Genomic DNA, 16,176 nt, shown 5'->3' on the forward strand with positions numbered 1-16,176 from the left:
TTTTTTTTTTGGGGGGGGGTCCAATTTCAAGAACATTTGTTACCTACATTTTGATCATATCTATCCCAATGGATATGAAGTATTATCTTTTCTGCTTATATTTTCTTTATGGCTATTCAATCTTTCACGTGTTACTGACCAATTGAATATCTTTGGGAAAGTATTGATTCATAGCCATGCCCATTTTAAATTCAGGCCTTCTTTTCTTTCTTTGTTAAGTTATACGAGTTTGGCTCAGTGAGTGAAGGTGCTTGTTGCCAGACTGATGGCCTGAGTCTGGTTTCCTGAGACCCATATGATGGAAGGAGAAGCGAGAATGACTCCTGCATGGCCCTGGACTCTCAGCTACTTCCTTACTCTCCTGTGCCCACATTTCTCTTAAGCACTAACATTTGTGATAGAGATTCTTTAAGGAAACCTTTTCTGAGGAAGTGTTTGAGTTCTTAAGATTTACTCCATTTTCATACTTACATACTAGATTTCAAATGCTTTCTCTACCTCACTTGGGAATCAAATTTAACAGTTTCTTTGCATTCATCCCCCCCCCCCCCCAATCAACCCCAGTTTTGGAGCACAGTCCCTTTCTAAATTGGGCTCTGCAAAATGAGTCTTGGGATTAGACAAAACAACGAAGCTTCACCGGTCCAGCTCTCGTCCTTGTTAACTAGATTTGTATTTGTGTGTTACACGTATCTTCATACATGTGTATTGTAAAGTTTTGGAAGACTGTCTTTTCATTTACAAGTGTATGTCTATGCATGCGCATGTATGTGTGTGCAAATCTTTACCACACATACATGTTCGTGTCAGAGAACAACTTCTGGTAGTCAGTTCTTTCCTTCTGCCCTGTGGGCTCTGGGAATCAAACTCAGGTCAGCATTTTGCAGAGTTCCTCTTCCCACCAAACCACAGCTCTCTTTCCCTCTCTCTCTCCACCAGGCCACAGCTCTCTCTGCCTCTCTCCCTACCAGGCCATGGCTCTCTCTATTCTCCCCACCAAGCCATGGCTGACTCCTCCCCCTGAGCCACATTCTCTCTCCCCATTGAGCTACAGAGCACTCTTCCAAGCTGGCCACGGCTCACTCTTTAAAATTTTAGAGGGTTTTCTTCTAGTTCTCGTTTTATTTTGTGCCCACATTGGTCTTTTTCCAAGTCAGGAAAAAGTTCCTCAGGCATTTTTTGATAAAGATATGAAATTGAATGATAAATAATAGATTATAATTTCACAGTTTAGTGGGGGAAATACTAATATTGAAGCACAAAGCACTTAGAGTTTAATACTTCCCCATTATTTTCCTCAGTCAACTCTCTTTAAAAAAACATGAATCAATATTTAGTGTTTTGGGGTGGTATTTGGGAAACAAAACAAGCCTGCACTGAGGTCTAGCGCACATCACTGATGTGCTATAAATAATTTGCGAAGTGTGTGCTCCTCTTTAGTATTTAATATTTAACTTCATAAGGAATGCAAAATCCTAAGTCATCTCGGCTGTCCCTAATTGAACCTGTGGTTCTCTTCCCTGAGCTGTTAGCCTAAAATTCTCCCTGAAAGATAAGATTGTCCTTTTTAAAACAAAGAGTGAAAGAGCCCATTGTGGAGTTCCACACCCTTGTCATCCTAGCACTTTGGAGGCTGAGGCAGAGGGATGGCCCCAGAGTTCAAGGATAGGACAATCATGAAAGGCAACTGTGAAAGGCTTAGGTGGGAGCTCAGTGGTCGGGTACTTGCCTAGCATTCATGTTGCCCTCGATTTGACTTTCAGCACTAATAACTAAAAACCAAAGCAATACAACGAGCTCTAAAACAAAAGCAGCGGAAGCCTGCCACTCACAGTGCAGCAGATTCCTAGATAACCAGATAACCAGAGCGCCAGCCTTTGCCCCTGATTTTGAAATCTCCAAAGCTTTGAATTCTAAAAGCTTTTTCTCTAAATTTATGACAGTTTTTGTTTGAAAGCAAAGCCTGTCTTGAATTAATGTGTAGCTATTTATAATCTTCATTACACTTATAAATATTTATATGCTGCACTGCAGAAATAGTAGTGTGCTTGTGAGATTTGCATGCCTGGTTACCCCAGGCTGTACTGCAGATCTAGTTTGTACAGTAGTGTGCTTGTGAGATTTGCATGCCTGGTTACCCCAGGCTGTACTGCAGATCTAGTTTGTACTATAATTTATATAATGTATGTATATTACCTTTGTGCATTTATGAATTTGAAAAGATCCCAAAAAAAGTCTTATGGTTGAGTAATCTAGGAGTTTGCATGCCAGACACCTGGGAAGGAAAGCTGGGTGCTGTCCTCTGAGTATCTACTTAGCTGAGGACAGGCTGGTCACTCACTTAGTCTCTGACACAGGCACTTTAAGGAAGACGTAGATTAAGCAGGCTTCCCATGACTGGTGTAGATGTACCTGGGTCTTCATTCTGTTTCTCTCACTTCTTATCTGAATGTCTGTGGTAAAGCTCCTTAAATATTTCTCTTTGATTTCTCCGTTATAATGTAGTTGCAGTTAGAGCTGGTGTAATGACACAGCAGGTAAAAACTTGTGCTATGCTAATCTGACACCCTGGATTCAATTCCCTGAACCCATAGTATAAAGAGAGAACTGACTTTTTTTTTTTTTTTTGGTTTTTTTTCGAGACAGGGTTTCTCTGTGTAGCCCTAGCTGTCCTGGAAACTCACTCTGTAGACCAGGCTGCCTCGAACTCAGAGATCCGCCTGCCTCTGCCTCCCAAGTGCTGGGATTAAAGGCGTGCGCCACCACCGCCCGGCTGAGAAGAGACTCTTAAAAGTAGTCTTTTCTGGGCTGGGCAGGCACTGCTAGAAGCAGGCAAGTACATGGTGGAGTGATGGGAAAGAAAGAGAAGCCGAGTGGCTTGTGGGCTACAAGGAGAGACAGAACCTGAGACATGAAGGCAGTGAGGAACAGCCTATTGTGAGGCCTGTACAGCTATCAGAGGCTATGGTGATATCTGAGTCCATGCTGCTGACGAAGGCCATGTTTGGGTCTGAGGTCCTGCTACATTCGGAGTCGATGTTGATGTCTGTGGCTTGTACTACCCCTGAAGGCTATGAGGATATCTGTGGCTTGTACTACAGCCTGAAGCCATGTTGATGTTTGAGGGGTATGCAGAGCTGGCCCTTCCCCTTACCTGGCCAACAGGAAAGCCAGCTCTGGTTGGTATGGGCATGGGAAAGCTGACAGGCAACCAACTACCACCTATACATCTTCCCCATCTATGAGCTGCTAGAGCACACGAAGAGCTGGTCTGGTCCTGCAGATATTTAGCTGCAGGATCCCTGGGACTCAAGACACAGAACAGGATATCTGATAGTCTCTCTGAGGGTCCTGTATTGATGTAGCAGAAGTAGGAGGACTTGAACTAGCTCAATGATTGATTGCAGTAAGCTGTTTGAATGGAAGGGTATACAGCGCTGTATTCCAATGCCGGGACAATGAGCGATCATGTGATGGAGATGTGGGAAAGACAGAGGAGCCAAATAGACATGCACAGAGGAAAGCTTTGGTACCCAGAGGAGCAGGTTGTTGCCCAAAGGGGTCAGTCAGTGAGATGGGTTTTTTGTTGTTGTTTCTTTTTCTTTTCTAATTTTCATTTTTAAAATTTTACTTTCAGATGGGAACTACAAGGTTGGAGGGTGGATATGGAAGGATTGGGAGATGAGTGGGGCCGCGGTGCATGATGTGACATTTCTAAAGATTCAACACAAAGTTGTTCACCAAAGAAGTTGTCTTTTGTCAAAAAAAAAAAAAAAAACCTCAAAAGTTGTCTTTTGAGCAAGGCTAGAGAATTGCTGTGAATTCCAGGCCAGCTTGGGTTATAGACGAGAGTGAAACTGTGCCTCAAAAAACTAAAGGTAAATAAGTAAAAAGGAGCCTGTCTCAAGCTTATTGTGACAACTTAAATATGGCAGTACATAAAACACTAGCACTTGTGCCCAGCACACATGCTAATGGTGATGACACACCAATGGCCAGCACACATGGGTAATACTAATGAAACGGCAACATTAATGTGTGTCATTTGGCAATACCCGTGAAATGTACATTGATCCCATTATGAAGGCAGTGTGTCATCTGAGTGCTGCACCACAGTGGGAGATATGGGTTATATGGGTTGCCTCAGGCCAAGGGGAGTTTCATATTACAGATGTTTAATGTCATTGACATTAACAGGACGAGGCAGTATCTCCATATTGGAGATCTACCCGTCACCAGAACCCAGTCCATATAAAACTTCTGCCTTGGCTTTCTGGTTTTGTTTTGACCTGCTTTTTATAATGCTAATTGTATCAAGTAAAAAGAAAGATATTGTAAGTATAGTGAAATGAGTTTTCACTTTTATTTATAGCCTTATTACTGTATCCTAATCAAAACATAGAGAATTGTCATTCTGCAAAGTTCCTTCCTGTCCCTTTTTAAAATCTATCCCACTTCCAAGAGCAAGTGTTTCTGTATTCGTAGTTTCTGCCTTCATAGTTAGTGCGCTGAGACATTGCTGTCTTGCACGAGGATTGATGGTTCAGGTTGTAATACTGGCTAGGCACACACGGATGGAGGTGAGCCAACAGGAGTCTTGGTGCTGAAGCATTTTGACTTTTGTTCACATTCTGTTTCCACACGATGCCCACTATCATTTACTAAATGTTCGTTTATTCTGTACAGAAGGTTGGATAGGTGCCAGATTAGGGGGAAAGATACAAGAGTGAATCAGACCCCTTGACTTTTTAGAAAAAATGAACAAAGCACACATACACATTATCAGGCAAGATAATAGAAATGCTGTGTGTAGACACAGATCGATAGACCGCAGATCTGAAGTAGTTGCAGCTGCAAGAGATTTGTAGCAAGTCAGGTGAGACTCTTTTTTAAGATAAATGTATTTTAAGCAAAGTAAAAATTAACATTCAAATAAAAGTTTTTAAGTGTCTTCATGTAACAGGCTTGGGAGACATTCTTTGGTTTGTGAAAGGAGAGTAGGATTGGTTAAATGGCAAGCTCATCTTCTCCAGGGAGTTTTAAACACGCTTGTGCAAAATTTTTCTGACACATTTACTTTGTGATGTGACATAAACCCACATTTATATATTAATTAAACAGGTTTTCATAGATACTTTGGTATACTGGCTTCAAGCCAGAGTCTGTGAGTCAGTGATCCCTTTTTTCTTTGCAGTGCTGGATCCAGGATCTAGGACCTCATACATGCCAAGCAGACCATCTACCACTGAGCTGCATCACCAGCTCCTCATATTTTGAGTATTTAATGCATGCTAAAAATATACTGAACTGATTTTCTTAAAGCTTATAAAAAAGCTTGGAGAGCTAAGTAGTTACAATTAACATACAAATAAGTAGCTACTCCAGGATTGAAGAGATGGCTCAGCAATCAAGAACATTTAACTGCTTTTGAAGAGGGCCCAGCACCCACATAGTGGCTTACAACTGTATGTAACCTCAGTTCCAGGGGTTCTGATGCCCTCTTTTGACGTCCTCAGACACTACATACATTCTTGCAGGCAAGAAACCTATATGCATAAAATAAGAAATAAATTGAAAAGTATAAAAAAATTAATTACTTTAGCACTGTTTTGATTTTGTGTTTATATAATATTACTATTAACCTGTAATTGTTTTATTGTAATATTTCAAAGTGTAATTGAAAAAAATGTGGTCAAAAACCTAAAATTAGGAGTGGGGAAGTGATTCAGCATATAAAGGCATTTATCATCAAGCCCGATGACATAATTTTAATCCCTGGGACCCATATGATAGAAGAAGAAAACTGACTCCTGAAAGCTGTTCTCTGACCTCCACGTGCATGCCATGACGCACCCATGTGCCCCATAAGTAAATATAATAAAAAAGAAAGACCACCTGGAATGCATGCTTGTTAATCCCAGTTCTTGGGAGGTGAAGGTAGAAGGAGGAAGAGTTCAAGGTTATCCTCTGCTAAGTAGCTACTTTGAGACCAGCATGGTCTACTCTGTCTTAACAAAACAACTCAAAAAGTTATCAGAGAAAAAAAGTTTCTCCGGGCGGTGGTGGCGCACGCCTTTAATCCCAGCACTTGGGAGGCAGAGGCAGGTGGATTTCTGAGTTCCAGGACAGCCTGGTCTACAGAGTGAGTTCCAGGACAGCCAGGACTACACAGAGAAACCTTGTCTCAAAAAACAACAACAACAAAAAAAAGTTTCTTTTGTTTTGCATAGGAGTGTTGACTAGCCTGAACTGAAACTGAATAAGCATATTTCAAGTAAATTATGTTTGTTGAATGAGTAGGATGTCTAAGAGGAAGGCTGGGATGATGTACACAGTGTGCTAATTCCTCCTCCATCCCAAATACTAACTAAGCTCTGGGAGATAGAGTGAACTAATAGTAGTAGAATTGTAATTAGGCTTCCTATGCAACAAGGAAAAAAGGCACACAAATGTGTAACACAGGATAATAACAGCAGGGTAGAAACATCTGCCTGTGTGGAGGGAGGATGGGGAGAGGATCCACAGAGGAAGTGTGTGAGCAGGAAAGAGGGAAATCACACATCTTCAGTGTTTGTTTTTTTTTCCTGGAGCAGTCTGTATTATTTAAGGCAGGTGCGCGTGTGCGTGTGTGTGTGTGCGTGTGTGCAGGCATGCATGCTTAGTGTAGATTGGGCAAAGTTAACAAGGCAAGTTTATGTTTGAAAGGAAGCATATAGAAGTACAGGAAAGTTTTCCTTCCTGTCATCTCTGAGTTGGAAAGTTCAATGAACCAACTCAACCACACAATAAGAAGAGAGAGTAGGTGCAAGTTTATTAGGGGACCAGGGACCCACACATAGGAGACTCCAAGACGAATCAGCTGCCAGGCTTAGTGTCTTCACTGGGGAGAGTAAAGTGAGGAACTAGTGACACTTTTAAGGGGGTAAGTGACTTTGGGGGTGGGGAGCTCGAAGAACGGAGACTGGCCTGAGACAAGGTTCCATGGGTTCTAGGTGGTTTGATTTTTTTCAGCTTCTTCCTGTGTGATACACATGATTTCTTATCACCCTGGTTCAGTGGAGCCGGTCCTAAGGAAGACAAGAAGACTTGAGAGAGACCTTTGGGCTGTTCTTAGGTTTTAGGTGTTAAGATGTCATATGTGGGAGTGTTTGTTCTTATTACCAGAGTTATTTGGGTCAAGTCTGTGTCCTGGAGCACTGACAAGGTAGAGACTCAGTCCACCCGCCCTCAGTGGGCCAAGAAAAGTAACAAGTAACAGTGAAAAGCAGAAAGAGTGTTCAATGTGGCCACCCTGGGACAAGGGAGGAATGGAAAGGTCCAGTGACCCACTAGTTCCAACCAAGTCCATCTTTAGGGTCCAGACTCCAGACTTAGATTTAAATAGAGGGCAAGAGGCACACTTAACTAAGCAGCTGAGTCATGGTGTAGTCCTGCCCAACACAGACCTATCACTGGCTTTTGGTTCCTGGTCTGTCTTGCAAGAAGTTAGCATTATGTGAAACCTCTCTGATAAATATGTCTCTCTGCTGGCACCAGGGTTCCTGGGAAATTCCAATTCCTTGAAGTCCATTGTTTTAAAACTCTGATAACAGGGAGGAGGTACATGTGCCTTTCTGTAGTCTTTTTGCTCATGTCTGGATAATTACACGCTGACCTCTGATAAAATTTGTTGCTCGTGAGAAATGGGCCTGTTTAGTTTTAAAGAGCATCACGACAGTCTGTGTTTGTTGTATTTAAGGTAGGAACAAGAAAGGGGCATAAACAGGGGTACTGTGTGATTTCTGTAGTAAGTACTTGGGACCACCTCTTGAGAGTGAGTTATGTCTCCATTTTACCAACAGGGAAGCTAAAGTCTGAGAACAGAAGGGATCTGGTCAAGGCTGCACTGTTGGTAAACTGGCAAAGCCAGATTTCAGCATTTCCCATAGCCAAATTGTTTTTATTAGACGATGCTGTTTATAGTACCTTCTTTACTATACAGATGCGCACGCGTGTGTGTGTGTGTGTGTGTGTGTGTGTGTGTGTGTGTGTGTGATATATATGTATATTATATATTCTTATAACTAGCTCTAGAAATTATAGGGGATTGAAATAATTTTGTACATTTAAAAGACTAACTTCCATATAAATGCTATCTGCAGCTTTGGAGCTGAAATGAAGAGTATCTTGAATGTTTCTTTTTTGTTGTTGTTGTTTTTTTTGTTGTTTTTTTTTTTAATTTTCTATTGGATGTTTTATTTACATTTCATATGTTGTCCCCTTACCCCATCCTCTACCCACCCAGGAACCCCCAATCCCCTCACCCCTCCTCCTTCTTATCTGTGGATGTAACCTCTATCTACCCTCCCACTCCCACCTCCCCACCCTCAAAATTCCCACCCCCTGGGGCGTCCAGCCTTCATGAGGTCAAGGTTCTGTTCTCTTCTTCCACCTATGCCCAGCAGGGCCCTCCACTCTTACATATTCAGCTAAAGCCCTGGATCCCTCCCTAAGTGCTCCCAGGCTGGTGGTTTAGACCCTGGGAGCTGTGGTTGGTTGGTATTGTTGCTCTCCTCATGGTGCCGCAAATCCTTTCAGCTCCTTCAGTCTTCACTCTAACTCCTTCATTGAGAACCCCATGATCAGTTCAATGGCTAGTTGTGAGCATCTGCCTCTGAATATGTCAGACTCTTGAAGACCTCTGAGGAGACATCCATATCAGGCTCTTATCAGCATGCACTTCCTGACTTCCACATCAGCATCTACCTTTGGTGACTGCACATGGAATGTTTCTTAATTAATGAAAATTTTTATTTATTGTAAGTGTGTATGTGTGTGTTGTATAGCAGATGTGTCCAAGACAAGATTACTTTTGGGAGTCAGTTCTCTCCTCCTACCAAAGGTTCTAGGTCAAGTTGTAGGGCTTTTGTAGCAAGCGGTTTTACCCACTGAACCATCTTGCTGGCCCTAGAAGATTAAAAAAAGATACTTTAAAGTTTTTATTTTAGCCGGGTGGTGGTGGCGCACGCCTTTAATCCCAGCACTTGGGAGGCAGAGGCAGGCGGATTTCTGAGTTCGAGACCAGCCTGGTCTACAGAGTGAGTTCCAGGACAGCCAGGGCTACATAGAGAAACCCTGTCTCGAAAAACCAAAAAAAAAATTATTTTATGTATATGCTTGGATACATACAAGTTCCTGATGTGTGTACAGTGCCCATAGAGGCCAGAAGAGGGTGTTTGGTTCCTGGAGATGAAGTTACAGGTGCTGTGAGACACTATGTGGGTGCTGGGGACCAAACCCAGGTTCTCTACAAGAGCCACCAGTGCTCTTAGCCTCAGAATCATATCTCCAGCCCCTATGGATGGCTTCTTAAGTGGAATACTGAAGTTCACCTAAAGTAAGAAAACGTAACTCAGAGAACAGCAATTCTGAGCCCCTGTTAGGCAACAGATTTAATACATTGAGCTGAGTGGTTCTTAGCATGATCTTAAAATGACTTCCCTACTCCAGGATGTAATTTTTTTTTTAAAGATTTATTTATTTTATTTATGAGTACACTGTAGCTGTCTTCAGACACACCAGAAGAGGGCATCAAATCTCATTACAGATGGTTGTGAGCCACCATGTGGTTGCTGGGATTTGAACTCAGGACCTCTGGAAGAGCAGTCAGTGCTCTTAACCACTGAGCCATCTCTCCAGCCCCCAGGATGTAATTTTTTACACTCTGCTGGGAAAGAAAATATTTATTATTCTTTGAGATCAGAGAAAAATGAAAAATTTAATTATTGTGACATGGTCTACAGCTTTTGATTGGAACACAGAGTTCCAGGGAAGTTTTATTTCCCCACAGTATTATGAAGCGAAAGATTGACTTTAAAAAATGGCTTTTGGCAGGAATGGTTATAATGTAGTCTAGGGCTTCAGATGGAATTCCCTGGGGGTAACAGGATTAGCTTGTTAAGGAACCTGGAACTTGTGCAAACACTGCAGGCAAGAGAACAGTTTGTCAAAGTCCTTAGGCATGAAGGCAATTGGCTGATTCAGGGAGCTGGAAAGTCAGGCTTGGCTACAGGAATGGTGGAAGCTTTTGGACTGCAAGACTGTTTTGTTCTGGTTTGCTTTACATATTTATGTTTATTTTGAAACAGTCTCTGTATATAGCCCAAGCTGGCCTGGAGCTCGTGTAGGTAGTCCTGGCTGACTTGAGAACAGTGTTGCTGGCCTTGATAGCAGGGTTCAGGGGGCACTACCTGGAGGGGTTCCAGATTATTGTGTTCTGGAAGAAAGAATCGAACAGGCTTGGGGAGACAGTGACAGGCAAAGGAGACAGCTTACTGAAAAAGGAACTATGGTGCTGGATGGAACTCAGGTCATCAGTGTGCTGCCCGTGCCTTTACCCATGAGCCAGCATGCTTTACTCCTGCAGTCCAGGCCCACACCCTTTTCTTTTGGATCTCTGCTTCCTTCAGAGTTGCCCTCTGTCCTTGCTCCTTTGTGCTTTCTGTGCTCTGTGTTTTAGATTGTTTATGTGTTAGACATTTTGCTTAACTTTTTATATGAGTCTGTCAGTTATTTTGTAGAACTCTCCATATTCTGATTCGCCTAAGCAGTTCCTCAGCTATTTGTGTAATTGCTTCCAGTTGTCTCTTTTAGTATTTTGTAATTCATAATCCAAATGGAAGCAACATCATTGGCCTGTCTGGCCCTGTGTCTTGTGATTTTTACAATGCAGGTGACTCAAGGATGTGTGTGTGTGTGTTTATGAGAGAGAGAAAGAGAGTGTGTGTATTAGCTTTGCAGTCTAATCTCATTGGTTGTATTCTAACCTAATAAATGTTTTTGTATCCTGCCTTTGTTTTGGAGAGAAGATAAATATAGGTCCATAAAAGGGTTATTAAGTGCTTAAGGATGCCCCTCTTAACAATGCTTTCATTAACTGCCTTCTTAGTAAAGAACTCTTTGATCATGCCCGGTATTTTCCCCCTAAAATATATGCCTGTGTTTGCAAAAATAAAAGCAATCTGTCTTCAGTCTATCCACAATCACTTTTGAACATAAGTTTCCATGGCTTAGAAATTTAGAGGTTGTAGGGTGTCTGGGGCTTCAAGCAGGACAATTGTACAGTCGCTTGGAATCAGCTTGTTTTGATTTTTTTTCGCATACAGTAGGAAATGGAAAATATTGGTTATTCTACAAGTATTACATTATGTATTATAATCCATCTCCTAGATTTTACTTTGAGTAGCGAATTTACTTTCAGGAGTATTTATTTCCTGGATGTCAGCTCTATGCTTGCTTTGACAGCCTGTGTTCCACCCAGGCTAGTGAGGGGACAGAAAGGACAACAGTGTCTCACGAGGAAATGCTTTTTGAGCACCTAATGTATACCAGACACTGCACCAAAGCATAAAATACGCCAAGATAAAAGACTTCTCACCCTCCTAAGAATGCCCCACAGAATGTACATACCACAACCAGGGAACACACAGGAGGCTGGGCACTCAGAAATGAGAATCCAGTCCAGATGGCTAAAGCACTTTGAGTGGCTGCAAAGCAGAAAAGGAGAAGTGGCATCTGGGAATTGTATGGATAATCCTTGAGCATGTTTCTAAAGTGTGGTGGGTCCTTTGCATTTTATTAGCATCATGGGGAGAGATTCTTATGCCCATAGGTGAGAAATGCTGGGCTATAGTGAAGGGACATGAGACGGGACAGGCAGTGGCTTTTGTAAACTGAGGATGTGCATAAAGTTCTATGCTCAGGTCGGTTTGAATAGATGACAAACTACTTTCATTTAAAAGATGGTAATTTCCCTGCAAGAAATGATGTCTGTGGCAGCTGATGGGCAGCAAGAATGATCAGTTATATAAATGTTACTCAATTTTTAGTTCCTGGATGACTCTAAAAGCACTTGTCTTAACCGTTTATTATTGTTTTGTTTTTCTTTTAGTCCAAGGACAAAATGATGAGAGGCTCTCGAAGAGGATGCGTTAGACTCAGAGTGAGTATTTCTTCATTTTATGAAGACTAATTTCAACAGAAAAGAAATATTTTGATGGAGCGACAGAGTCTAGACTTAACTTAATTTTCTTACTTAGCTATTGGGCCAGATAACTAAGTCTCAGGGAGGGGAATTGGGTTTTTCCAAGGAACTTCTAGAAAGTATCAGGACCAGGACTACAGCTCAATTATTTTGATCTGGTGTAACCCATGATTTAAAGCACCTCTTGGCTTTCCTTTAAAACCCCAGTTTACAAACAGGGGTCAAGGCTAGAATGAAGTGAGTTGTACTGTTGGCGTCACAGCAGTAGTACAAAGGACTCAGAAAAGCTCATCAGCTGCTCTGTCATCTTCTCAGCACTGTTTAACTATGTATAGCAGTGTGGGCCAGGAGAAAGATAGTTTGAACTGTACATATAACTTAAAAACTGATGGTAGCCCACATTTAAAAAGTAAAAATAAACAGATGAAATTAACGAGCTAATATATCAAAATATTATTTTAGCATATAGTTAATGTTAACTTATTAATAAGATATTTTACATAGCACGCGCATACACACACAAACACACACCAGCTAAAATTGATATGTATTGACTAGCTCAATGGCTAGGAACTTCTGAATCTTCCCCTGGCTAGCACACACTCCCCTCCAGTATTCCTGGCTTAACACCTTCTAAATCTATATTTTATCTCTGCTACCCCAGATCCAATCAGGTAAGTGGCCCCCTGGGGCCACTTTCCTGGATTCTTACATGTTGGCAGGTGTTTAAGTTGAATCTTTCTGCTTCCCCATCATGGTAATTCTCCTCTTCCTCTCTCCCTTGGTCCTTTGCCCTTGCAATCCAAAAGTCCCGCCTCCATCTCCCTGCTCAGCCATTGGCTGTATGGCAATTCTTTATTACCAATCAAAGACAGCTGGAGGCAGGAACCCTCAGCATCTGGAAGTGTGGCCTTTGGGAGCCGAATTAGGTCAAAGCATTAGAGCCATTTCCCAACACTTGGGAGGCCAAGTCAGGTGGATCTCTCTGAGTTTGAGGCCAGCCCGATCTCCATAGTGAGCTTCAGGCTAGCCAGGATTCTATAGTGAGGTCCTGGGGAGTGACAGGAGGGTGGAGGATATTGATTTGACATGACATTTTTCATTCTGGGTCTTTGAAATCCGACATGTCCTTTGCACTGGTTGTACATCTCAAGGGGTTGTGCTCAGGGTCTTTGTGGCTAGTGGCTGCACGGGCAGACAGTGCAGTCCTGGGGTTTCACATGGTGCTCTTAGTTGTGCGTTCAGTTTCTGCCACTGTTCAATCAGGAAGAGCTGAGGAGGAGTGCATGGCTCTGGGCACAGTTCCCAGACTCACTTCACTGTATTAATGCCTTTCGCCAACTAGGTCCGCCAGCGTCTGTCACCTTTGTCCTTTTCAAACTGTTTCCTTGCTGTCACTCAGTACATCATTTTTGTTGTTGTTGTTGTGGTGGTGGTGGTGGTGCTTTAAACTGATGGTAGGGTACACCCTTACTTTTTGAAGATGTGAATATATTTGATAAACATTGTTACTTTTATCATTAGTTCTAACAAGAATTGGAAAACAATTCTAAGCTTAGGCATAATGGGAAGTCTTGAATTGAGGTGGGTGTAAGGATGGTTGTTTTGCAGAATGGAAACAAGGCTAACTTGTATATATGACAGCAGAAAGATTTTTAAAAAGCGACTTAGGAGCAGGCAATGGTGCTGTACTTTAATTTCAGTACCTGGAAGGCAGGGGCAAGTGGATCACTGAGTTTGAGGCCAGCCTGGTCTACAGAGTGAGTTTCAGGACAGTCAGGGCTACACAGAGAAACCCTGTCTCAGAAAACAAACAAAAAGCAACTTAGGCTGTTTTTTATTTTTATTTGGTTTTCTTTCTTGTTGTTTTGAGACAGAATCTCACTATCACAGGCTGGTCTAGAATCTGTGGTATTCCTTTGCCTCTGCTTCCCCAGTGCTATAGCATGATCAACCACACATGCCTTCACTTTTGTATTTTAACATTGTCCTGTGATTCTTTTTGTCTTGGTCATGTTGCTTTTCTGAGTACTTGTTATTGATCTCAGTTCCCACTCAGTCTGGTTTCAACTGCTCTTTTTTGGCTTGAGATAGGCCCAGGGTGAGGCTTTGGCAGAGCTGTGTTGAGACAGCAGGTTATTGGATTGTATTTGGAGTTAGGCCACTATCTCGTCATTACAGTCAATGCATTGCTTAGTTCTTGGTTTGTTTTTTTTTTTTTTTTTGGTTTTTAAATATAGTTGAATTGTTAACCCTGTGCATAGCTCTCAAGCTGAGAGATAAAATTTCGCTTTAAACCCTTGGTGTGTGCCCCAGTCAGATGCCTTCTGTCTTGTAAGTAATCACTCTTTGCATTTCTTTATAATTTTATGGTGTGATATCCTTAAATTTTATAGTTTTTAAATTGAGAATTTTTTAGATGCTTTGCTGTGTCTCCCAAGCTGGTCTCCATTTCTCAAGGTCAAATGATCCTTCAGCCTGCTGCTAGTTCTGGGATTACAATATGTCAGTACATAGTAATTTTATGGTTTTGTTTTGCCTATTTAAGAACTCAGTGCCTTTTGTTCACAGTTTGCCCCTTGAAGCTACCCTAAGACCTGTGGAATGTACAGAAACTGTATTTTACTGATAGCATTCTGGTCCAGTTCCGCACCTTCCTCTCTCTGTTTCTGCTCTGATTGGTAGCTGCATCCAAAGACTGAGTCAGACTCACATTTGACCCTGTTGACAAGACTGTAGCTGTTATGTTGTTGGAGCAGGAGACGTACTCCTGTTCCTTACTGATAGTAGTGGATGCTAATGCTTAGTGAGTGCTTATTCTCACTGGCTTGGCAAAATGGAGCTAGATAGACTATAGTTATGTTAATTTTGTGATGCTTAATTTTATGAGAGTTTTCTTTTCCTCTATTATCTGTTTACCTAACAGTGTAGTTCAATAGGCATGATAGCTGTTTAATTATTTTGTTTCACTTGGCCAATTTTTTAAGATAATGACTTCAGTCCACAATCATTTATATATCCAAAAAAATTTTTGTGCACTATATTTGTAATACTATTAGTCACAGTAGCCCAAAAGTAAAACAATTCAAGTGTCTATACATAGAAAACTGAATAAAATATTATATATATCATATCTGGATATGGACACAAACTCAGTAGAATACTGTGATGGGTTACTTCAGTCATCACTTGATGAGTTCTAGAACCACCAGGAAGATGGGTCTCTGGGAATGCCTCTCAGGGATTATTCTGATTAGGTTAATTGAGATAGGAAGACCTATCCACTGTGGGTGGCAACATTCCCTAAGCTGGGATCCAGAACTGTAAATATAAATTATGAAAGGGAGCTGAAATAGACCCTTTATCCCTTAAGGTGCTCTTGTTTCAGGGTGTTTTACTAAAGCAACTGGGAAAGAAACTAAGACAAATACTACTGAGCCTTAAGAAAAGAAAGGAAAATTTCACGTATGCTAACATGTATGAATTTTGAGGGTGTTACGCTAAATAAAATATGCTAGTCACTAAACACAATTATCCTTGTGAGTCCTATTAGTCACTAATTCACGCAAACTGGAAGTAAAATGGTTTCCAGACTGAGCATGGGGAAATAAGCTGTTATTTGGTGGGGATTGAGTTGTTTGAGTTTAGAAAGAAGATTTCTGGAGATGGATGGTGGTCAAGGTAATACAGCAGGATAAACGTTCTTAATGCTGCAGACCTGAACCCTAAAAATGATGAAAACAGTAGCTATCAGGTTGATATGTTTTGTCACCATTATACAAAAACACACGTTGAATTTTCCACAATTCTACAGGTAGACATCTTGGTTGGATTTTCTGCTAAGAGCTACAAGGCTGAAGTCAAGACTGGGTGAGCCTTATCTGGAGGCTCCAAGAAAGAACCCTTTTCAAGTTGTTAGTCATATTTAGTTGCTTGTAGTTAAACTAACAAGGTCTGTTACTGTCACTTGTGGCCCTTACTCTGCTTTTGCGGCTGTGCCTAACTGCCAAGTCTCAATACACATTGACCTCCACTATTGTGAATCCCTCTGATGTTGCATTCTGCTAACAGCTGCAGAAAATACTGTTTGAAAAAGGCTCATGCAATTAGGTTATAGGTTATAGGTTATAGGTTATAGGTTATAGGTTATAGGT

At 41.6% G+C, this 16,176-nt stretch overlaps 1 protein-coding gene across 2 annotated transcripts in view; it reads left to right on the forward strand.

The window, feature by feature from the left end:
• Osbpl9 (oxysterol binding protein like 9) overlaps positions 1-16,176 on the forward strand; it is a 139,840-nt gene that overhangs the window by 14,276 nt on the left and 109,388 nt on the right. For both annotated transcript variants that reach the window (XM_028787649.1, XM_028787656.1), the window contains exon 2: positions 11,930-11,980. In XM_028787649.1, coding sequence (XP_028643482.1) covers positions 11,930-11,980 — 51 coding nt within the window. The remainder of the gene's footprint in view (positions 1-11,929; positions 11,981-16,176) is intronic.

This window comes from Grammomys surdaster, unplaced genomic scaffold (assembly GCF_004785775.1).
Source record: "Grammomys surdaster isolate TR1022 unplaced genomic scaffold, NIH_TR_1.0 100, whole genome shotgun sequence".
Classification (NCBI taxonomy): Eukaryota; Metazoa; Chordata; class Mammalia; order Rodentia; family Muridae; genus Grammomys; species Grammomys surdaster.